This window comes from Apteryx mantelli, chromosome 2 (genome assembly GCF_036417845.1).
Source record: "Apteryx mantelli isolate bAptMan1 chromosome 2, bAptMan1.hap1, whole genome shotgun sequence".
Taxonomy (NCBI): Eukaryota; Metazoa; Chordata; class Aves; order Apterygiformes; family Apterygidae; genus Apteryx; species Apteryx mantelli.
The window spans coordinates 75,738,250-75,763,882 of NC_089979.1; the positions used below are offsets into that span (position 1 = coordinate 75,738,250).

At 37.1% G+C, this 25,633-nt stretch overlaps 1 protein-coding gene across 1 annotated transcript; it reads right to left on the reverse strand.

The window, feature by feature from the left end:
* Nucleotides 1–5,477: 5,477 nt before the first annotated feature.
* On the reverse strand, nucleotides 5,478–11,347 carry PRL (prolactin). The gene is made up of 5 exons (XM_013941223.2): nucleotides 11,320–11,347; nucleotides 9,591–9,772; nucleotides 9,112–9,219; nucleotides 7,566–7,745; nucleotides 5,478–5,669 (listed from the first exon to the last, which is right to left on the reverse strand). Exons 1-5 carry the CDS (start codon nucleotides 11,345–11,347, stop codon nucleotides 5,478–5,480), a joined length of 690 nt encoding a protein of 229 aa, XP_013796677.1.
* Between the last annotated feature and the right edge of the window lie 14,286 nt (nucleotides 11,348–25,633).

The following is a 25,633-nucleotide window of genomic DNA, read 5'->3' on the forward strand; positions in this document are numbered from 1 at the left end:
ATAATCATCAAAAGGCCTGGAGACTTATTTGAGCTATATGAACTATTTTTGTCTGTGAAATCAGGCTGGAAATCTCCCAAGAGTGGCTCCTGGGGAAGATTATCGTTATTTCAATCTTTTGGCTAAAGAAGGAGCTTATTGTCATGTCTGATTATTGGCCTAATCCTGCAAACCATGCACAGTGCTTACAAACATGAAGTCAGTGATGGCAAGCACAGTAATATCTAAATATATATTTCAGGAATTGTTTCTACCTCAGTAACAGAGTGAAAAGAGAGACAAGCTATGCTAGGTACCACACTTAGTAAACCTCTTATTCCTACTTATGCAAATTAAAAGTAAAGAGAACAGGGGCCTCACTGGGTAGAGATCCTTTTTTTTTTGTGCTGTGTTAGTGTACAATATGATAGTGACCTGGTTGATGAGTATGGGTCTAGGCATTCTGATAATACTGTAATAAATTATAGTATTCTATATTAACGTTTTATTCATTTGACACTGAAATCTGCAGGGAGATAGTCAGAAGTTGATAGTGAAAAATTGTATCAGTAAATGGGAATATTTTTAGAATCAGTGAGTCATTTAGCACGCACACTAATTACTATTCACTAAGTGTACATGCATGTTATGTATTTTGTATTATGTGAACTCCCTTGTTGCAGTGTATGGTGTATGGTACACTGATATGAGTTTTATAGCTGCTTTGATATGCTAGAGTGAGTGATCTTAACATTTTTGATGACTCACACTGTCATTCATGTGATTTAATAAGTGATCTGAACTCTTCAGTGTAATGAACCCTATCATTTATTAAAAAAAGGAAAAGTGTTCCCATAATTAGTGGGGCAATGTATGACAGGTGAAGTGAATTTTTGAGGTACTACTACTATTAAATAGTGTCAGTAAATACAATTCATTTTTATGCTTGGTAAAACACTTTCTGATAGCAGACTGGATGAAATGTAAAGAAGCGCTTCTTGTAAAAAGTCTTCTTTAACAAATTTTGACTAGTGTCTATGTCATCATTGTTCAGATGGTTGTGAAATATAGGAATTTTCAGTAAAAGGTTCTATCCAAAGAACAGGAAAAATGCGATTTTTAGTGGGAGTCTGTGTTAATAGTAACTAAGAAATGAACATTCATCTACCCATACATCAGTTCCTGAGCCAGGGACCAAGTGTTTGTGTGATGCTAGAAGTATTTCTGTAATCTCCTTTTGCTTACTTTGTTACCATTCGCCCTGTATACTGAAGAAGGAAAATAGGAAGATGCTGATTGGCCAGTGCTGGTATAAAATGCCAGTATTCAACAACAAAACTCCAGAACTGCTCCAGAAGGAAAGTGATAACATCTGGCAATTCTCCTTCAGAAAGCATGAGTTAAAAGGTAAGATGCCATCACAAGTTATTCTCCTCTCAAAAGCAAAGTATGAGCATGAAATTCTAGTACTTTCTGGATGACTAGAAGAGGATAAATATGGTAGTACAAGAGCGAGTTATTGATGTAGCAAGCAACGGTTACCCCCCGGCTCCAGAAGATAATCTGGGACATAAAAATACTCATAACAAAATTATAGGTTGATAGGTGAGTAATGTATTACTCCTTGAAATGTCAGCATATTTCCTATGTGCTTCATAGAATTTGTCTTTGGGGGGTAAGAACAAAGAAAATGAGAGAAGTCTATGGACCCTTTTCATCAAAGATGAGGACAGTTTGTGCTGCTTGCACCTGCAAGAAAAAAGATGTAGTTCAAAGTACATCAGGCACCATTACTCGTCTGTTTTCATTTCCTCCTCTTAATTGAATAAATGAAAAGGAATGAAAAATCACTACCAGAAAATGTACTTAAAAAAAAAAAAATATATATATATATATATATATATGTTCTGTTATGGGGGAATGTCTCAAACATAGCCTTAAAATCCCAGGGATAGTGGATATTGTTGAAATGTTATCTGATAGTCATCATAAGTTGCAAATAAGAATGGCTTTAAAATAGAGTGAGTAGGAACAAGGATTTTCTTGATCTACGCTGAGGTGTATACTCACTTGTGATTTGGTTACACCACTTTCATTGAATTCTTCAGAAGAGAAAGTTGAAAAACCATGGCTGAAGTTTCTACTGATTTCAAGAACTGGTGTTTATTTGAAGTTAGCCTCATTCCTGAAGATGGATATCAGCATAAGAAATTTCAGAGTTATTGTTATGATTTAAAACTATTTGAAAACCTTTTTAATGCTAATAGAAGCTTATGGATAGTCAGTCTTAAATTTCAATTGAATTGAATATTGAGAGACATCTTCAGTCTTCAGGATTTACCCAAGTAATTTGCAGCCACAGGTAGTTATGAGTTTGATCACAGAAATTCATATGTGTGAACAGCTTTACAGACCAGTAAGCCCAATAATTTCTATGGGAATATGCAAGTCAGTAAAATTTTTCCCTTGCATGATGCTAGTATTTGATTTCCATAGTGTACAGATACATAGATAAGCATGATTACCATGGTTATATCTCTGACATACATTTGTTGCTTGTGATAATGCTCTTTTTTATTTATAATAAAAGGTTCTGTATTTAAAAAATGTTCCCCTTGGGGACATCCCTGTTGTTCAGAAACTAAGCTTAGACATTATGTGTGATTTCCACACTGTATCCCTTGTTATTAGAATTGTGGATCACCTTTGAAACAATATTGTGAAGGTAAAGTGTATTGTACAGATGAGGTGCCAGGTGCCAAGCTATAGTCTTTTTTTCTCTTTCTTCTAGAAAGAGTGCAACAGTTGTTGGAGGCTTTTTGCAGGACCTGAAAAGAAAAAAGAGGATGTCAGAGAGATTATCACATTACTAGTTAAGCAGTTGATTACAAGTGACATGTACTGTCAGGAACAGCTTCCCTTCTTGGTTTTAAAATTACCTTCAAAATTCTTTCTACTTCCTCCTAAGGCTGGACAGAGTCCTAGACTTTAAGTGCAAGTCACGAATAGAAAGCTGGATTTTTCTTCTGCATATCCCTATTGCTTTGTTGTGTTCAGTGATAAATGGTCCCAATGATGAACTGGTTTGACCTTGATACCATTTAGATTTGGTGTCACAAGGTCTTAACCTAAATGTAGTGCCACCTCTACAAGCTTGAATATCATTTTTAAAGGAAAAAGAATAGGGCCTGTATTTCAGCAATGTGGACCTTTCCTTTCCATTTCTCCTTTCACTAAGCCATCTGAAACAAACAGAAACAGATAAACTGGCAGACATTTAAATACAACCAATTTGGTTATTGCATATAGAGTCAGAAAAATAGCCATTTTGAGTGCTGAAAATCTTGAGCTGAAAGTTGTTAAACCTTTTTAACTGATACTTGCTGCTTTCATTTTGAAAGAACATGCCTGTTCTTAATTCAGGATTGTAAAAAAATAAGAGATTGGCTGTGTAACTGTTTTTCTTGGATAAAAGACAATAGTTGCTCAGGTCTTATGAACATGTAATAATTAACAAAATACGAGCGACATAAGAATGTATTGTTCTTACTTTTAGCATTGCCAATGTGTGTATTGTGGCCTGAACATTCAGGGTAGCAACTGCATCTTGAATGTATCATCCGTACCAGGACACTTGACAGTACAGGTATAGGTTTGAATTTGTTCATGGTGTTCTGCATCTTTCTGTCTCATCAGATTAAATTCTAGTCTGGGCACTTGCATATTGCCTGATAAATTTTACCCATTTGCTTCCTTAACTATGCTGCTATACAGCTGTGTGTTGTTAAACTGCTGTTGCATATGCATCAAATTTTGTGTATTTCAGAGTTCATGAAAGTTGTCAGGTATGACTGTCTAACAAGGAATTTATTTGCTGTACAGGTGATTTTATATACATTGAAAATGGGCTCAGTTTATACTTATCCAAATGAAATCTGAGGCAATCAATAACTGAGGATACAAAGAGGTTCACAGACCATAGTGTATATATAATTAGAAATGCAAATATCATTATATCCCACATAGAGATGGTTAAAATGAGAACTTTCTAGCAGTTGGTAGTGTCTAATGGCTTAAGTAAATGCCTGTTATGGATGTGCTTATTCTGTCATGGTAATTTGGAGCTTAAGCCCGTAGACCTGTATTCCCTTGGTCTTTCAGTCTTCCTCCAAGTTGGCTCAACTCTCGGGCAGCCCAGCTGGCTTGTCTACTGAGAAGCCAAACCCATGAGGAGCTGATCTGAATTTAAGCTCCTCTTTGCTGAAACTTCGTGATGACCCCTAGGCCTTATTTGTGTATGACTTACAAAGATAGTATATAGACATGGCCAATGGCTCCAGCTTCCATTTGGCTGCTTATTTGTTGTGTGACTGTAAACCATTTTTGTCAAAAGTAGTCAGTCATTTTCGTATCTTCCATTTTTCAGTGTTTAACCTTAGTGTTTCAAATTGAATGCCCAAAAGACTTTTGAGCATGACTAAACCCAAAATGAAAGAGACATTTTGGATTTAGGACAGCAAAAGGCTTAGCTCAACTGTAGTGCCTTTTTATAGCTTGAAAGTTTCCTGAGCAACTGCAGCCATGACATGACTTGTGGGGAATGTCAATGGTAGATGGATATGATCCTGAGTGGATGCCCCACACTTAATATTGTGTCCTACTGAAAACTTGATTTCTTTACTCTGAGATAGTTGCCTCAAGTGTAATGAGTTTTCCTTGGAACTGCCTAAGTTCCCCAACTTTCTCTACTGACTTTTCCAGTCAATAGAGAAATGGAAGTACCACAGCAAGATACTATGGATGTGTCCTTAAAGTTCCAGATGTGTCTTTTCTCTTTATAGATTGCATGGGTAATCAATAGCTATGTTAGCTAGGCTGAATTTCTTGCCTTTCCCTCCCCTACTCAGCAAATTTTCTTACCTCAGTAAAGCATCTAAGCCAGGTAGATCAGATTTCAAACCATACTTTTAGTTTAGCATAATTTAGTGTAATAGGTGATTAATCTGCTTTTTGATGCTCCTCCTTTTTTAGTGTGTTTTTTTGGATAGAGAGCAATGGAAGCATGAAATTCTGTCATATATGAGTAACTGGAGATTGAGATCCAAAAGGAGAAGCTGCTGCTAAAAAGCTGCTAAAGATACAAGCCGTATTAGCTATTTTTATTCACTGATACCACTCAGATTTATGCATTTTGGATTTAGTAATATTTTTATTTGTTTCTGCATGATCTGGTTATCGCTGAAATGCTACTAGGTGAGGTGACTAGACAGAAAAGTATATTCTTGTCATACAGGTAATTTATGATAACATTTTAAAACACCAAGGTAAATGGTGCTAATAGTTGCAGCCAGAATTCACACAAACATGCTTGAAAGTTACTGATAATCCTGATACAGTACAGTACAGTGTGACTTTTCGTAAAGTTTCCAATGAAAAGTGGCAAAGCAACTAGCGGGCTGTGTTGAATGATTTCAGTAGGTGATTAGGCCCATGAGTACTTAGCAATTGCTATCATGTATTAGGCGGCACTTCAGAAGCTTGAGATAGTTGTCAATTTTGTGGGAATCTCTGCGGAGGCAATGCAGCAGATTGTAAAAGGCAAAGAGTCGGGAGTCCTCATCAGCAAGCTGCAGGGATGGAAGGCCTGCCCACTGAGAGTAGACTTCATTTCCTATGTCACCAGGATGAACCTAAAGACACAAAATGACATTGTACTAATGAAACTGACTGGAGGTAGAGTGGAGTATTAAGAAATACCATCCATGAGGAATGCTAATTAGTAGTGTACAGCTTGTAAAGTATTTTCTGTTATGGCTGTCTGGTATAATGTTGTATATCCCTGGTGATTTTGAGTGGACCTCTATGAGATTTTTCAGTTTACTTCCCTATAATATGCAAAGCGCTTAACGGCATCAGTAGTGTTTTAATAGATCCAGTGTTTTTGCCAATATTTAGTGGAATCTGACTCTGCAGAGAAATCGAACCTTCTGTCATGTATGGGCTCATCAGTGACATCTCTTTTTGGTTCCCTCCACCTTAAAATCTTTGTAAGTATTTCTTCTCAGAAATTTGTGTGTATCTTCAGCTTTGTCTTCAGCCTGTCTCTTAGATAATATCTCTGGTATGGGCAGCTTCAAGAACATGTTCCTAGACACATCTTCAAACAGTACATCTTCATGTCATATTTCATTTAAAAAAAAAATCTCTGAGTGATACAGTCACCTCTAATGTTAGAAAGCTACATGTAGGAACTCATGTAATCAGGTAGAATCTGAGATGAATATTGGTTTAGGCCTCCTCATTTGAAAGAGGCAGTCATTCATTTTCTCAAATTGTAGAAATCTGCCTTTCATAGCATGAAGAAAATCTGTGCCTATTGCTACTTGTGAATCCTATTTCCTACCAGTTATACTTTGTGAAAGCACGTGGGAGAGTATCTGTGGAGTCTCTCTCACTCAGTCTAAGCAACTGGAAAAAGAACCAGCAGACCTGCTATCACTCAAAATGATGGTTTGACATTAATGAACTTCCCAGTCTTGTCTCCAAACCCCTTTTGTAAATAATTTGAATGAGAAGGTGGTGACACAGTATGTACCAGCACCTGACTTCCACTGTTATCTTGGATCCCCTTCTGCAAGATTTTACACTTGGATATGGGATAGAGATGTATTTGATTACACTGATAAATGCATTTGTGGCCTGGATGGGATAAAGTTTCTGAGTAAATAGACAGATGCTAGAGAGAGACCATGTGTGAGCCAGTAGAAGGTAGAAGATACAGTGATGGTGGCACTCTTAATGCTGTTCAACTATTCATAGCCTAAGCAAAAGCCAGTAAAGTCAGAAACTCTTATTAACATCTAGCTTACTGACAGAATGATATATAGGGTCTGCCAGAGGCCCCTTGAAAAATAAACAAACTAGAGCTGCTTTTATTCAGGAAAGCTTTCAGTCAATTACTGATAACAAAGGGTATTTGAGTGTGGGTTTTGTCAGGTTAGCCCTGTGGTCTAACCTTACAAAAGTATGGAGAACCAAGTCGGAGCCAGAGTTCTGAGGAACCAGTATGGTGGGAAGAGAGAAATGAAAGTTGCCTCGATTACTTAGCTATATGCCACATCTTTGCAATAGGCAAACTTTAAGAACAGTTTTAAACATTCTGTTGATTTCTTAAAACTTTACACAATACCTATGTGTATACAGACATGTATAAATACATCTATACAAACATTTAAATATGTACATTCAAAAACAACACAGACACATCCTAAAAACATTTAGGATTGCACATTCAAAACACTCAGAATGAAGTTTGCCAATCCTGATGATTACGCCTGCCATTAAAGTAGGACTGGACTATGCTGGATTGTTCTAGGCCAGTCACATCACATGGTCTCTTTACAAATCATAAGATGCCCAAAAAAGTTACAGCTGACATGTTCTTGGATTCAGCTGTCTGTGATTGGCTCCCTTTTCTTCCTTTGCATCTACCATTTCCTTTCTTATTCCAAGTAGGGAGAGCCTACTACTGTATGTGGCTTTCTTACAGCAACAGGCTGGAAGAATGTTAAGGATCTAGTACTTACCCGTCCAACTATTTTCTCCATTCCTTCTAGAAGTCGCTTGTTTTGTTCCTCAATCTCTACAGCCTTCCAGAGGATGGTGTCTGGAGCTTCTTTGATTCTTTGTACTTCAGATGCCAGATGGATCAGGGGATCATTCCAGGAGCGCAGTACACCCACTACTAAATTCAGCAGGTCTTCATGCTGCTCATCCACGTTAAGAAGAGGCAGTTAAAACAGGAAGGCTATGTGCTGGCAGTGCGAGGCGGAAGTTAGAGCAGTGTCCGTAGTGTCAGGGGAATTATTCCAAGACCTTCCATTGACTGTGCCCTCTTTCAAGTGAATTTTCTGTCTTAGATACCTCTGCACAACTGCATTTTTGCAATTTGTCATTCTTACCCACATGTTTTACTGTAATAGCACAAATGGTTATAATATCATAATGGAAGATATCACTAAAGCTTTTGCGCGTTACAGGCTAGTGGGCCCAACTGTGTTTCATCTCTGTGAAGAAAGCTAATCTGATTTTTAATGAACATTTTAAAGTCCTATGACAATTTTTTAAAAAATGGAAAATGCTTATTATGGTAAACCACTTAATAGCTTTTATTACCTCTATATAACTCATCTCCAGTGATAGTTCTCTGGTTTTAAAATGTTTCTTTCTTGTGGGCAAATAAAAATTCAAAAAGCTCACGGCTATGGTACTTTTCAACCATTTCCCCTTTGCTAGATGCACTGGATCTTAACACCATCAGACTTCTGTTCTGTTCCCAGCACTGTGAATTCCAGTGCTCCCAAGAGGACTTCTGAACTACAGACTGAGAACATGATGCAACGGGGGTTGCAAGACTATTTTTGCCTTGAAACTGATAAAAAATGTATCTCTGGCACTTTCCCATTCATACACCTATGCTTACTTTTTTTATCCAGAGTATTTTCAGGTATTAAAGTTGTATCTGTGAGCATAGGCTGAGCAAGACTATCTTCATCTTTATTTATCATTATTAAATTGACATATGTAGCATGTTTCTTTTTACAAGTAGTTTGCTATATTTCGCATTAAAGTCTCTGTACCTGGATGATGATGTGACCACTTTTACCTACTGTTAACTGCAAGATTATCTGTTCAGTATCTGTTTGGTAATGTCAATGCCTTCAGTTACTGGGAAGACATTTAACTTACAGTATTCACTATAAAGCCAATCTATTTTTCTGTTTATTAATAATTGTTGTTAGATGTTTTAAAATAACACTCAAAGGTTGTAGTGTGCTGAGTCTGTAGGAGCTGGCTTTTCTCCATGAGGCTGACTGGAAATAAGATTCAATGACTGAATGCAACATACAGGAAAAGGGAGAGAAGATGAGAGTTACTGAACTTATGTACTCTTTATAGTTTGTAACTTAATATCAGCAAATGTTAAATCAACATTTCTTGGTTTTTGATGCTTTCCTCTTCCTGGCTTTTTTATTCTGAATGACCTATTTCCCTCTCTCCATGTTTGCTGCCTCTTTATTCCTTTTCCCCTCTCCTTTATCTCACACTGAATGCATTAGGAATGGGACTTACGTGAATCTGCTGAGCTTGTTCCTTGTCTTCAGGAGTGGTTAGGGAGGAAGTGTGGCAGCCATTAACAGCTTTTGTAATAAAACCCCGGCCCTGAGCATAGCGTTCATCCTGCAGATTAGCAAGAACAGGCATTATTGAAACAATTAAGTAAGAAGAGATGCAATTTCAGACAATATATTAGGTAATTGTTGTTCCATTGCTTTTATCACTGCTTTTATGCTGTAAAGGTCAAAAGTTTCAAGTGAATATTTAGATTGAAACTGGCACCCAGCAAAGGAAACTTGTCCCATAGATAAAGAATGATGGGAAAATGGTATATTTTAATAGAAGTGTTGAGGATTTTAGTAATGGTCAAAATTATAAGTAGATGTGGTCAGTACTGGGACTATCGCCTTCTGTAAAGTAGTCATATTTGTTAACTTACTGAGGGATTTCATATGTTAACATATGTTTGTGCTTAGAAAAGGCAGAGTACTTACAAATTCATTGAATATTTCTGAAGAGAGGAAGTGGATGTAGTGTGAAAGTTTAACTGCCCGATCAAAAAGTTCCGCAAGGGAGACTTGGCAATTGACAGATCCATTGGGACAGATTGGCAAGGATGTCACTCCTTTCTTTGTCAGGAACATGTTGGACACCAGAAGGACCACCAGCAACAAACCTATTCAGGTTTAAAATACACCAAAACAGAATCACATTGACACATACTGCACTTAGAAGTAAGTATCAGGGCCAGAAGTAACTGATCAGAATGTGGGAAGATGTTCCCTGTGCTCAGTCACATGGCTCAGATTACCCATTGCACTAGCTGCTGAAAATGGATGGAGGAAGAAAGCACTATCACTCTATTACCCCTTTCTCCCTTCCATCATCCTAGTTATGTAGCAGAGACTGTTAGAGGTTGAGGGGACAAGGTAACCTATGTTACAGTACACTGTATTCAGAACAGTCTCTTACCATTGTGCCTGACTTTATTACATAGTGATAAATGGACGAAAAAAATCAAACTTCTTCACTGTGTAAATATAGATACATAATTATATTTGCACAGATATATAAGTTTGGAAAGTAGGTTGTTCCCTCTTTTTCTTCTCCTCCTCCCACGGGTCCTTTTCTTCTTTGCAAACATTTGGAGTTTAAATTAATTTTGTGGGAGGGTGGTTAGGTCACTCTCTTAAGGTTTTGATTGTCCTGGGAGTTCCTTCAGAAGATTTCCAGCAGCTGTGCTGCTTTACTTTTTAGCATTTAACCCTAAATTGCCTATTGCTAAGAAAACATAGAGAACATTTGACTTTTTTCCTGAGCTTCTGAAACTGATATAGGGGACTTCTAAAAGACAAAAACTCACCTGTTTAAAACTTTTAATATTAACTTAATAGAGTCAAGTTTTCTACTCACCAAAATAAAATATGCACAAAACCCAAACCTTTAAAAGCGATATTGGGTAAATGAGCATACTCATTCAAAGAATACTGTTCTGTGTTCTGAGAGTTTCAGTGCTGGAAATTGGCCTGCTATATGCTTTGATTCAGCTGACTTATTATCAGTGCTAAATTCAAATGTACTCCATAAATCAGCAGAGCCCTCCCCACTGTTATCATGTGATAGGTTTTTTTATAGTTGTCATTTTAAGAAAAGTACACCTATTTACACTGTATTGAAGTAAGCCCTCTTCCTTCCCCATAAACAAGGTACATTCAGCATGCTGCAGTTAGAAGCATATTCTGGGGAATAATTCTATGAATAAGAAAACCCGAGACCTGTTGGCTTAGGAAGTTGAAAATGGTTTTGAAACCATTCAGTTCTAAATTACTAGACTACTTCTGGATTTTGTGGATAATGACTCGGTCACTGTATTCTGACAGCTATGCAGTGGTGTCTGGCAGTAGCAAAGCAGTCTGGATCCAGCCCTTGGTGTGCAGGTGTCCCATCTGTCAAGCCAATTATCTGTGACACTCATCAGCACAAGGATAGTCTTAGGAAACCAAAGACTGAGTATAAAAGGGATCAAGCTGCCTTCTAATTTGCAGGTTTGAACATTAAACATTTGAGATGGAGGCAACTTTCACCAGTACTGGAAGTTTCTTCCAGTCACTGGTGGCTGGAAGACCTCAGTTTCTACAGCTGTAATCTTTCAGTTACTTCCTAATTCAATTTAAATTTAAAGAAGCATAAAAGTTAACAGCAAGCGAATGGCAAAAGTCTTACCTTTCAGTGAAGCCCCCTTGTTGCCCATGGTAGGGATCCTATATGGTGACTTGCTCTACCAAAAGGAAGTCTAAATACTTGCTCTTATTTTCTGAACATGCCAGATTTATATACACCATCCAGGGTCCATTTTGCATACATTCAGCAGGTCATGGAGTTTACCTCGATAATTACAAACATCAAATTGCCTTTCTTTCACATTCATATTCAGTATTTTTTGGTTTTTTATTTTTAACTGTGAGAGGGAATTTCATTAACAAGTTCAGTTGTGGGATCCTAAGTATGGTTGGATGAAGAAAGATCCAAAATTTTTCCTGAATTGAGTGCAAATGCCATTGATCCTAGAATGCTCTAGTTATCAATTCTGAGACATATATGCTCAATGTTTATAGCCTGCTATTTCCTCTCCCCACAGCTGCCTTCTCATTCTTCCTGGTCTTCTCAGTCATCCAAGCTTACTTATGTTAAAATTCTGGCTATTTTGAAGGGGAGAAAACAGATTTTACAATGTCCACAGAGAGAAACAGCATAAATTATACTGAAATTCATCCAGAGAAATGGAAATGGAGGCTCCTGGAAAGACAGTTCACTCTCTGTAAAGCTATGACATTCTGGGTATATAACTCTAATACTTAAAAAAAAGATTACGCAGCTCAAATCATTAAATAATTGGTCCTCAATCTGAAAGATGTTTAGAGAAAAGGCAGCAGTTTTTCTATTAAAAAATAAATATTTTGCAACAATCAAAGATGAAGAAGTTAAATATTTACTGTTTAATCACAAGTGTTTACTGATTAAATTAGTATTATAAAAAACCTACAAAAACACGAGGTTAATTTCTATACTTAAAAACGCTTTGCGTAAAAGATTTGCATGTCCACCATACTCAAAATACATGTTGTCGTAATTAGTGGGATTTGTTTCCAGATCTGATGCGTTTGCGATAATCTACAAACTAATCTCAGCAGTTTAGCTCTGTTTTTTCGTTATTTGAGGCTCATCTGTATGAATATGTTAGCAAACGTGTAATCTCTCATCTGTTTCTCAGATCCATTTACCTATGGAAAGACCTTCCAAATTAGATGATTATAATGAATAAGGTGTACAGTGTTAATGAATTTTCTTGCCTTTAGACAACTTGTTCCATACTTGTATAACAGATGTGTATGTTACCATGTATCCTTCATTATTTCATAACTATGGACATGATTCTTGAAGGAGTTATAAACCACGGAGAAGAAAAGTAGAGTGCTTTACTCTCTAGAGGGTAAACCATGGAGGGTATCCATTGGGAGGAGGTAACAAAAGGAGATGTGTGAACCACAGGCCAGAACAGGTAGCAAGTGGTCTGTTTCTGCTAAGGTCTAGGATTATTACTAGAATGGTGTGTTGCATATATATAAACTTACAAGGGTACAAAAACAAGGCTGGATCTGGTTTGAGGCCTTACTGGGTAAATGAAGCAGTTGCCTGCAGCAGAGAAAAGTAGCAATCTGATGAAGAGAATAAAATTAGAATAGGGCTATGATCAAAACTCTGCAGTGGATGTTGAAAAAACAGCCATCTTATAAACCACAGCCACATGTTTTATGCTCTTTATTTAATTTAGCTACATTTGAAAAACTTACCCAACATTACAGGTGCACTTGAAATATCCTGGTATCTAATAGTATTAGAAGAGACCTGTGAATAAAGGGAACAAAAATTTCACAGCTCATGATCACAACCCCAAGAGCAGAAAGTGCTGTTTATGGCTCCAGACCTACCAATCACTCTTGCATTTACTGGTCTGCTTTACTTGGCATTTTGAGAGGAGGGTAGTGATACCAAAATAAGGTACAGAGTTAATATCAGGGCGTAGATAACAAAGGAAATTATTCACAAAGGCAAAAGCTAATCTGCCTAGGCACCTTCCACCATTACTGGAAAGAGAGAGAGAGAGACTCCTCTCAGGCCCAGTAGAAGCACCTGAAGTCAGGATCCTCATATAAATTGCCATCTAGAAAAGCCACTCTCTTGCTTTATAAGGGGAGACAAATTCCTTAAATGTAGATCACAGAGGAGTGGTTTGTATGAAACCATTGCATGATAATTTAATTAAAGCATTCTAGCCCTTAATAATATACTTTGCTTTTCTCTTGTGCCTTTCATCCTGAAATCCCCAAATATTTTACAGACATGACTGGATTAAATTCTCAACAATTAAGAATCATAGGCAGAGGGAGAGAGGAAACTCTCTGTAAAGTATGTAAACATAAAGGTAAACTTTTTTATCAGATGTAAGAACCGATGTAGAGGTTAAGATGTTTATTCATGGTTGCACAGGAAGTCTTTGGGGAAAAAAAAAAAGAACTCCCAATTCCTAGACCAGTGCTTTAAGTAAAGACTATCATTCCATACTAGAGCCAAAAAGAAAACAAAGGTGAGAGAAGAGAAAGGAGAGGGAAAAGTATACGAGAAATATACAATATACAATTTCTTGTATACAAGTATACAAGAAATATATAAGTGTAAATATGAATTTTTTTAATAAGTTAGATATTGGGTTCTATTTAAAAGTTGAGAATAAAATTTAGAGTAGCTGAAAATGCTTACTGGAATAAAAAAAGTGTATAGTAAATAGGGTTTAGAACACAACACTATTTATAATGTAGAAAATCCAATTTTTGCTTAAGGCAGATATGTGTAACATGCATATGTACCCTGGAATCTCCCTTCCACCTTTTAAAAGAGGCCTGAATTTATATTCTACAAAGGAGAAATCTGGGACTTGGCATCCCATCTCCTCTGACTGTTCCTTGAAGCTTGGTAAAAGGACCTGATCCTAGCCCCTGATAGCCTCCTAATTCTGACGGAACTTCAGGAGAGTATTGTAAATAGTTGGGCAAGCATCAGTACTGAGGGGAAAATTCCTGCAGACAACTTGTTAAAGAACTACAAAACACAACTGTAATTATCAGTATGTTTCCATCTCCCTTCAGGTCTTTTGCTTTTGCCTTAGGAATGTAATTCAATTCATATTTTCTAAATTATGATATTGCTTTTATGTTCAAGGGCTTTTCTGACAATAACAAAATTATTAGATTGTTACACACAATGTAAACAATATGCCAAAAGAAGGTCTTACAGTGTGTAGACTTTATATATCTTTTAGCTCATTCCTAGTGCTTCATAGGCATTACAATGACATATCAATATTACAGATAAGAGACTTTGTATTTAGTGCTCATTTCTTAATAATCTTATCTTTCCAGCTCATATCAGGTTGCAGGTCATGAGTTACTGTCAATTTTTGATTAGGAATTATTGATCAGTGCTGAAAGACTGAACATTCCTATCCTCATTTTTTATCTCATTTAAAGTTTTTGAGATGTGCAGTGTTGTGTCTCATTGATAGCTACCACACAGGAATGAAAAATGTTCCAATAGAATAGAATAATTTTATTTGCAGAATACATATATTTAAGTAGGTGAATTTAAGACTGGTTAATATCACTGGATTTTGTCATTCATTGAGCTGTAAGTATCTTTATTTAAGAACAGAATGTTAATGCAGAAATTTGAAACTCCCTCAAATTTTTGGCTATGTTTTTCAAATAAGATCCCCAAATTATGTACACAGACAATTGAGCATGCAAAACTGAATGGGCAAATAAAATTCTTATATATGATCTGAATGTGTGACTCTTCTAAAACACAACAAAACAAAAGGTTTCTGTATTCCTAAGTTGCATATGTATGTTGGAGTCAAAATACTGAATACGGTTGTTCTTGTCTTCCGTTTATAGAACAGTTTATAAAGTTACCCAATCAATCAACTTCATTTACTGGTTGGCTTTGGAAAGATACAAAACTATTTGATCTGGATCAAAAAACATCCTCGCAGCACTTTAACATTTCCAACATGTGGAAAATACATTTAGAGGAGGAGTATAAACAAAATATTTTTTGAATCCAGATACTTTCAGAAGACAAATATTTTGTCTTTTCTGATTATTCTCTATAATCTTCAAGATTTGAATCTTTCTTGCAAAATCTAGTGATTTTGCTGGGATTCTGTAAAACAAAGGCTCTTCGTCCCCCTGTTTTTCATGTAAGGAATGGAAGAATTTAAAATACATTCTCTCCAAATGTTTGGCTCAGTAGAAACAGCTAAATGGGGACGGAATACTTTCTTAGTGTGATCTCTGCATGAAGTCTGGTAACAAATAGATAAGAACATACGGGAAAATGGTTCCATATGGAGAAAAAAAAGGTGGAAATCTTTGGGAGATTTTCAGTTGGCTTTTAATTTAAGTACCAGTGTGATTTCATACAATTTTAGAAGTAGACATAAAAATAACATGGCAGAACATGTTTCAAAAATCATTTATCAACATTCCCACTATGATGATGCACACCCAAGTGCACCATGAAATATTAAGTGTGAATCCCAAGCAGGAGTCCAGCTAACAATAGCTGAGAGAACAGCGGAATTCACAAAAAGCAAAGCAAAAGCTAGCTGGTGCGTATTGGTCCTCATCTTCAAGTTGTTTGAAGCTTGAGGCTCTGTGTTCACTAGTGCCTTATCTACATATTATCCAATAACCTGGCAGTATATATGTGATCTGGATCACACATAACTGCATAGCACACTTCTGTTGAATTAGCTAGAGACTGCATTATGGTGCTTTGCTGGCTTGATACTTGATACTGTATTTATTTGATTGGTGGAGAACACATGATAATGATCTGACATCTGCTAAGACAAAGATATAATACAAAACTTTTTGTATAAAAGTGAAATGGCAGGGAGAGTCTGTGCTGGTTCAGCATTTCATGTCATATGGCTACAATATTTTTTATCCAGTACTTGGTACCTTAAATCCTATTTTCCTCTTTCAATCCTAGAAAAGTAATGATCTTAAAACCAAAAACCAGCAGAAATTCTATCCCCCCAAAATTTTGAATCAATTCCTGGGAGTATTGCTGTACAGTTGAGGATCTGAGCAGTTGTATCAGAGCCTCAGAAAGAAGTAGTTACAGTCCAGTCCAAATGGAGTAGTAAAACAGGCCTGTAAGTATTTGCACACTTTGACCCTTACTGAGGATACAGTTACTGCTATAAAAACATCACTGAAACTCTCTGTCTTAGCTACAGGAAAAAGTACACTTGATCCTAAGGCATGTTGAACATAATAACTCCAAGAGCTGAAGACCTAATGATTTAAACAGTTTATATGATTTGCTTATTTTCCCATACATTTTCTTTTTATCTCTTAATTCATTTTCCATGGCCACGTTCTGCTACAATCAGTAAGTTGTTCCCCATAAAATCCTGATTTCAGCTGATTATTTTTCACTATAAAGTAGAATGAGTTTCAAGAATTTACCCAGGCTAGGCATGCCAAATGGAACTTATTGGTAGGCTGGGTAGTTATTGGTATTGTACTAAGTATTATATTTGTGTAAAACTCTATAAATAAAAGGTAATAAACAGCAAAATTACCATTAGAAGGCTGCAGTTTTACTGCTAACAAGTGGAAAATAAGATAAATCAGAACCCCATTTAAATATTTGCATATTTTTAATCCTACGGATAAATGCATCACTGAAAAAACATTTCCTTAAGTGCTTTGTGGAACTAGGGTCTGTAAAAGTAAGAGGATTTTTCTTTTTTAATTACAAATACACTGGAAAGAGCACTGAAGTGTGCACAGAGGTTTTGAGCAGGTTTCAATAACTACATATTTCCAGGGGTGGTGGTAAATATAATTTTGTTTTAGCATATAGGGTTTGATTTTGCTAATGGATAGTATCCAGAAATGGCAAATGGAGATTGTCCTGTGTTTTAGGAAAGAGTGTATCTTTCTGAAGATGCGCTGTTCTTCCTATGTGGAGTACTCTTTGGTCAGATAATTCCTGATATGTACACAAGGACTGAATGGAGAGGAGAAGGTGAGTAGAAAAATATTTGGGGAGTGGTATTAGCTGAAAGCAAAGTAGCAGACGGAGATTAGTTCTGACATTCTTGCTTCTTTGGGAGGATCTCCCTCTTGTTGTGCATGTATCAGAGGGAGGAATGCATATTGCTGCTTGAAATTCTCCATTTCATAATGGGATAGAAATGACAGTGAAACAATGTGACCTTTACTTAATACTCTTACTGATTCCAAAACCTAATATATTTTTTCCTGTTCGTTTTCTTGTTACTGTCTCTAAACCTAATAAATAAATAAAAATAATCAAGTAAAAACAAAAAGAAGGGATGAGGTATATAGATATCAGGCATGCCCTGACCTGTAGGAAACTTGGAACTTCAAATCTTGTTTAATGCATCATTATAACTATTTTCCAATCTATTGGTTTTTGTAGATATTTTAATTGATATTGTCATATTTATTGCACTCAGGCTAGTGTTTGTTAATATTTGTTAATTAACATTTGTTAATAAGAACAAAATTTTTTGGAAAACACAGAAATTGATTTAGCAGAAGGCATTCCCCTCCTTCCTCATGCTCAAATGTTTTCTTCAGGAAAAAAGTGAGCTGAGTTATTCTGTGACTATATATTATGTACTAGTAAAAAGAAATGGATGTTAGAAGATGAAGTATATGTGGAAGTGTAGAATACAGATATATACAGCATAACCTATTCCCTTTAAGCTGTAGTGCAGACCATGGTATCTTCTTTAAGGAGGATGTCAGCTGTCCCAGGGTATCTGGTAGGATGAAAACAGGAGAAAGAACATCAGGGATGAGAGTACTAATAAGGGTTTTCAAATGCCGTTCAGGTTTTAGAAAATATGTTATACCAATAGAATTTCAAGACAGTATTCATGAAAAGGGAAAAAAGCTATCATACCCTTTGGGCGCCTTTGTCATGTTCATAAACTGGCCGGGTGACCTAGAGCAGTGTTGTATTGGCCATTTAGAACTGTTCACACACATAATGGCAGTGGGTTTCACGTGGTATAAGTCAACTGAGCAAAATTACACATACACTTCTAATGTTTGCCGGATCAGGCGTTAAGTACATAGATTCCAGTGTTTTTTCCTTTTTTTGTATGATCTGGACCCTGGATAAATGATATAATTGATTTACATGTTTTCATAGAACTCATTCATACCCTACCCATAGGACCTTTAGGTTGAACATCTAATTCGAAAGAATAACAATTTTTCAGCTGAACACTGACCATTATGAGGAATTGAAGGAAACGGGAAAAAATGTGTATTTCTAGCCATTCTCATATTCCTTAAATACTCAAAAATAATAGCTATAATGGATGGTTGATAATACAAGCAAGGAAGAAGTAAATGATTATTAGTAAAAATTAATACAAATTCAGATTTCAAAGTAAACATTTCTAAAAGAGAAAGAGAAGAAATGATATTCAGGAAGACTTCTTGCTAGCTAGCATATAAACACATTGCTAACCACTCCTTAAAAGGTCAAATGCATTAAATTGCACACCTGTAGCCCATTTATGTGTTTAAAAATTCATTAAAAAAATGGAAAGTGTCTTTCTGTTCAGTCTCTTCTCTAATGAATATATTTGCATCTGATCACAGCTTTTCTCCTTACTCATTTCCTAAGTCCTCAACCTGTAACCTGAGCATGTAGGATTTACAAAGCTAAGGCTGAAGTCATCATGGAAACGTCATGGCGTTGCCGTTATCAAAAGTGCCTAGTCCTTACAAATGGCTGACATGGTATAGCGTCACGCTGAGCGAGAGCAAGAACACCAGATAAACTATGTGACTTGTTACGTTAGAAGTAGAGTCTGTGTAGACAGGAAGAGCTAAAGCAACGGTAGCCTGTTTTGCTCCTGTCCTTTCATTAGTGCCTTCCAGTGTGGTGTGTTCATTGTGTTCCATGTATTTGACTTTAGGTTTTTGAAGTGCAATTATAAAATTATTATTTGGATTACTTTAAATGCAACTCTTCCCAAGGCATGAAGGCTTCGATATTTTTACAATGTCCACTGGGGCAGGAGGGAGAAATAGGAGGGAATCAAGTGAAATATAGTCTCCACATCACTTTCTCCTTGTAGCATTTATTCTTTGGCTCTGGTTTCCAGGCTTGGGGGTTATATTCCTTGTGGAGCACATTTCAAGCATATTTGGCCTGCTGCTTGTGATCTTACCAATACTGCCCTGCCCTGTAGAAGCCAGGAAAGAGAAATTGTCCACTTGAATAAAATCAACTAATTTGTATACTTCAAAAAAAAGAATTTGCCGAAAAGAGCTTGTTGAAAATTTTTGGCATTAAAATAAGTTAGAAGTAATTCTTATTAAAGGACTGAAGTTTTATTCAGATCATGACATTATTGAACAAAAACTGCCACCAGTTTTCTAACTTTCTAACTAAGTCTGCTTTTCTGAGCAGGTGTCCTGTCAATATCCTTAAACTTATGAGTCAGCTGAATCTTGAAAAAGCCAGTCTGTGATGAAGGAGACATCCCTATCAAATGTAACATATTGTTACAGTCATTTGTTGTGAGGAATACAGTCATAATGTTAAAGATTTCTAATGCATAATACTTGTCTAAATCCCATATGTGCATGGGAGAAAAAGAACCAGGTTAAAGCTGATTGTAGAATGGAAGCTCTCCGTTTTTTAATGTTTTTTTCTTGTCCTTATAACGCTGGAACAAAAAGATATTGCATACTGGCTTGCAAAATTTTCTGGGGAGAGCCGGTGGCATCAGATTGCAATGCTTTTTGCCATTATGGCTCTTGAGTACCTGTGTAGAATCTGATCCTGCCACTAGATCCATTATTTGGAGGTAACTGTGAGGAGAGGATTCCCCATGATTGAAATAGGATGACCGGTTAGTGGATTTTTTTTCAGTTTACACAAGACTTCTTCTGTTGATAAATCAAAGGTAAATCAGATAATGTAATCTCCAGAATTCTTCCAGCAGTAGTCAGTTTATCCTCCACAAAATATTCTTTCCTGCATACTAGATTGGATACATGCCAGAAATATATGGCTGTTAAAAAAAAAAAAAAAAAAAAGTGGTGTAATTTTAAACAATGACAGTAGAAATAAATCCATTTCCTTAGTAGAAATATTGATGATCACAGGAAGAATGGAAAGGGAAAGTGGCAGCCATTTTTGCTGTGCTCCAATTTTAATTTCTACCATGTATGGAAAAGTACAGCAGTTTCATAGCTACATGGACAATAATGGAAACTGCAGGTATTTGGTTTAATAAAGACTTCATTAATCCCATAAAACCTTAGTGTGAGGTAGAGCTCTGTTAACCATTCTCACTGAGCTAGATGTGAAGAGCCTTCAAAGCCTATAAACATGCCAGCAATAACTGACTATTCTTGTGCATTCCCTCCAGCCACTTTTCACTTCACAAAGGTTTTTAATTTAGATCTCTCATGACTTTTAAAGTTTCTCTCTCTCTCTCTTATTTTTGTCTCTATTTTCTCTATTCAGAACATGAATCTGAGAGGGAAAAAAGACAATAAAAACCCTTGATGTCTGGAGAGAATTTCAAGTTGCCCTTCACCTTCTGAAGTGAGATCTACAAGTTTTTAAAAAGACGAGTAAAAGGATCAATCAGGAAGAGATACAATTAACTTTTATCTGACAGGTCCATGACAGTGTTCAGTGCTCTCTACTGAAGATTTTGTGGAGGCATTTGATTAGTCTGAAGTTTTTTTTCCTAAGAACTTTAGGTCAGAAAGGCCTGCTAGCCTCTGAATAAGAGCAAGTACAATTATCCTCATGTTGTCCAATACCACATGACACATTCATGCCTTAAAATGACTGTGGAAAAAAATGTTCATAGTTGGTAGAAATCCCGTCTGAAATATATACTGCCAGTGTTTTTCTCTGTTGTATTTGTGTAGGGAGATAGTCCCAATGTTTATGTTTTGTGATAAATCTAAGGGATTGTAGAACTAGTTTTAGAGATTTGTGATAAAATCAATAGTGCATATGTTGCTATTTCTTCAAGAAGAGTTTCCATGCAGGTTACACAGATCCCTCATTTGCTTCTGGATGCATGGTCTAGACCAGTTCACAAATTTATTGCACAGGCACATTTATTGATATATACATACACATACATACATACATACATACACACACACACACACACACATATATATATAGAAACATCCCATGCAAGCATGTCTGCATGCAAACGGAGTTCAGAGCCTTATCCCATGAAATGGCTGTCAGTTTCAGTTAAAGGTACAGGTAAAAGTAGTAGATTGATTAGTAGGTCAACCATGTTGACTCATAGTGCTTTTGACAGAGTAAGATTCTTCTATATAAATACAATTAAATGAGTAGTCCACCTGCTCTTTATCCCTTTTGCTTGGATTCCTGTTGCTTTCATAGTATATTTTGTGCTAACAGCTAATGGAAGACCAGCTAATCATAGGGCTTTTTTAGCACATTGCTAAGTGAACTTAGACCATTTTGTTCAGTAGATAATGATAGAGTTAGGATGCATGATTCTAAAGTCAGTGTTCGAACAATGCCACGGGCTTTTCTAGAATCTAGATATGATACTGTATTAGTGGACTCTGTAGGGTGCAACTTGGGTACAGCTCCTGTTCTAAGGTACGCTCCTGTAGATGTTAGGAAAGAAGCTACTTTCAGACCCTTGTTTTGATATGGTAATAAAACCTACTGTTCTGAACAGCACTGAATAAAAAAGAGAATTATTAGGAGATAAGTATTTTTCTGACTGCTGTATTTATAATCTCAGTAAGGTGCTAATGAATGTTGCCTGCACAAACATGGCAGGTAGTAGGGAATTGTCTACCTATCACTTTAATCCACTCTTCAAGAACCTAAGACAAATATATGCATTTCCCTGGCAAAGCCTTCTTAGCTTGTTTTAATTTGTGAATTTAGTTCAGATTTTTACATATGGGAAGTATTATATTGCCTTATTCTGTTCTTTTAATCTTGGCAAGATCAACACAGGGAACTAGCAGAACTGAGAATAGCTATCTGACTAATAATAACTCCAAAAAATACTATCAGTCAAACAAATCTTTATTATTAGTAGTGTGTATACTTTGTTGGCAGGATAAGAATTAGATTCCCTTGAAACTGTTTGCTACAAGCCGTTCTGACATTCTTGGAACAGGCTTCATCGAAAAGAGGCAGCTTGCATCAGTCGCTCAAGGTGTCAGCTCTCTAGCTGAGCTGGACAACTCTGGAAACGATGAGCCCCGTAGCCAAACCCAGTCTCACCAAGATCCAGCCTGTATTCTGTCAGGCCTGAGTTCCTGCTCAGCTGTTTTATCATAGCACGTGGTGAATGAGAAGTGACTCTTTATATAGATAGGACTAGAAGAGTCTGTCCAAGTCTGAAAAGATAAGGGCTAGAAAGTTTCATCTACTTAAAAGAAATAGCCAGTACAGAATATTGGTGTGATGTTCCGCCCAGCAGGCTTCTAGCTTAGGAAGTGGTATGCTGCATTTGGATCCCTAGCATATTTTTCAGATACCCTTAAGGACAAACTGTGATAGTGGAATTTAAGTCAGTAGCACAGCCATGGGTCCCCACTGCCAAATGCAGATCTGGTAGTCACTGTCGATCTTGGCTGGTCAAAGAAAGAGAAGGAAAAAAGCATACCTGACAATTGCTTTTAACTGTGAGTAATAGTGAGTCCAGTGCAACGTGGTGGTCATATGCACCACTTTGAGAGCTGGAGCACAGATTCTATTACAGAGGAGTCTATGGTTTCAGCTGGTTGAACCCTGGCATGACAAGTGTTGCCTTCTGCCTATTAGCCCCAGATCCACCTCTCTTGTTTAACCTGAGACAGCTATTTCTCAGCAAGGTCCATAATTCTCAGAGACATAGGGTCAAGAGTGCAGTACTCTGACACTCCTGACTTACTTAAAAGCAGAGTGGATCTCAGTTTTGTAGGAGCTATGGTAGAAAAGAATAGCCTTTTTGTCATACTGACCACTACCCTGGAAGATTTCAGATGCTGCATTTGCTGTTGCTAACTGGACCTGGACCTGTTGTCTGCAAATTGTCTGCTTTCCTGTTTCTTTTCTTGCAGTTCAACAGAGAATCATAGTCAGCCCTAGAGAATAAGTGAGGAGAGAGGGAATCTCTTTATTACTTGGATGGCTGTGGATAACAAATAGTTGCTGTGTTTCAATTCTACACCCATCAACTGTCACCTAATTTAGTGGATACTCACTGATCTAAAGCAGAGAATTTTGAAATTATAATCAATATAAAGATGCCACAGAGCAATAATAATAAACCTCTTAGGATCTGGAAATACATTTAGTGAATCAAGAGGTTTAGTAAATATTACCACATGTATGCAGTGGGAGCTGCCTGGATAACTGTGTTTACAGCTCTAAATAGCTTCTAAATAGCCTACAAAAGACAAGAAAAAGAGATTTACTCATTATTATTGGAGGGGTTGCCCATTGGAGTATGTCAAATGGAGTTAAAACAGCAAAAAACATGAGAGGTAGCAAAGCTCTTCTTTTTTTTTTTTTAAGTGATCATTTTATGTGATCTTCAGGCAAAGTGTATGTATGTTTGTATACGTAAGGTGGATAAAGAAAGAGATGGGATGTTGGAGGATAAAAGAAAGCTTCAGGAAAAAGTAAGGAACACTTATTCTAGAGGACAGACTATTGCTCAGCTGAAGGATTGGCAACACGTGCTCAGGTGACTCTCTTTGGTATCTAAACTGCCACTTCATCCAGCTTCATGTATCTGAGCCAGTGCCATACCTCATCAGCTAGTGGGACTGAATCCATGAAACAGGGCAGTTTAATAATTTGAACCACAGAAGGGATGAGAGCACTTAACCCAAGCCTGCGTTCTGTAATCCCAGCTCTGACACTGATCTAGGCTTCCTGCATAGCTTTGGTCACACTCCACTGCATTCTTGTCTTATTAACTTCAGTAAAAGTTGGTGATACTTACCTGTGGGCTTCATAGGAATGTTATGATTAATTAACTAAGTAATGTTTAAGGAGATGCAATGCAACTTCTGTCCTAAATCTGACTGGACAACACCCTCAGCCAACAAGCGGCTGAGATTTAGAAACCTACCCTCACCCAGGGCTGTGGTATATTCGAACCGCTGTCTGTGATTAGTTGCTAGTGATCCATTTATGGGGCTGTGTTCTGGGCTCTGTTTCTAAAGCAGAAAGGTGGCAATGGGCTGAAAATTCCCATCTGTCTTATTTATATAAAGCAAGTTAGTTAATGGTTCCATGGCTATTTCAGTGACCCTCTCTCCATGCCACCTTTCTGCAGAAGAACGTGCAGAGCAGAGAGAGCAGACCGCTTTGAGCAGGGGGTTTGACTTGGGGCCCTCTGAGGCCTCTTCTAGCCTAAATGGTTCTATGATCTGAGGCATGTGTGAAAACAAGCTGTTTTTATAGGCCTAATTAGGAAACAAAGAAAGAAACCAGAAGCCTATGACCATTTCTTCCATCCTTGATGCTTTGTTTTCTGGCAGTTTCAGATCAGAGGACAGTGTGTATCAATGTGTCTTGATTGCAGAGAAGCATCTAAATGAGCAGTATGCAGCCTTTGGCTGGCTTCTTTTAGCATTAGATGAGGATTGCATGCAATAGTACTTCTTATATCACAGGAACTGTGGAAAGTTTGGTGCTTCCCAGAATGTACTGCTCATGTGGAGCACAGTATATATGCACAGGTAAACCTGCAGTATATGCTCCTGCAAACAGAATGGTTGCTAGAAGGTTCCTGCTGCAAGAAGAGCTCACGCTCCTCCTGACAGCTGTCTTTCTCAAACAAATGCCACTGAATATTCATCTCACCCCAAACCTGCTGTCTGCTCCTGGTAGGCTCCCAAGTTGTCCCACAAGACAGATGAATTACCCTGGTGGACTATATGTGGCCAATGGTTCTGACTGAGGAGACCTCATCAAAATAATCAGTCATTATTCTGCCTTTACTATTATTTTTTATTTGTATTTTTTCAAAAGGCCCAGGCAGTGGGAAGAATAGATACACTGAGGCCCTGAAAGTTTGAACTCTTCCTACTCTTTTGAGCTATGCAACAGGCAGTGTTTAAAACCAGAAACTGCAGTTCTTCCATGCAGCCCCTTTCCATAGCGATTCCTCCTGGAGGATGAAGTCGCGCCCAGAGCCTGCCAGTGACTGGGCAGCCTCTTTCCAGCAGAGTGAGCAGAAGCTTGTATGCAAGCTTAAAAGGCTACTAGGGGTTTGCAGGTCATACACCCAAAGGCAAAAAAGAAAGGGGGGGAGGGAGAAAAATCAAAAAGTAACCACAAAGAAAACAATCTCTGTTTTGAAATTGAAAACTTTAAAGAAAGATTT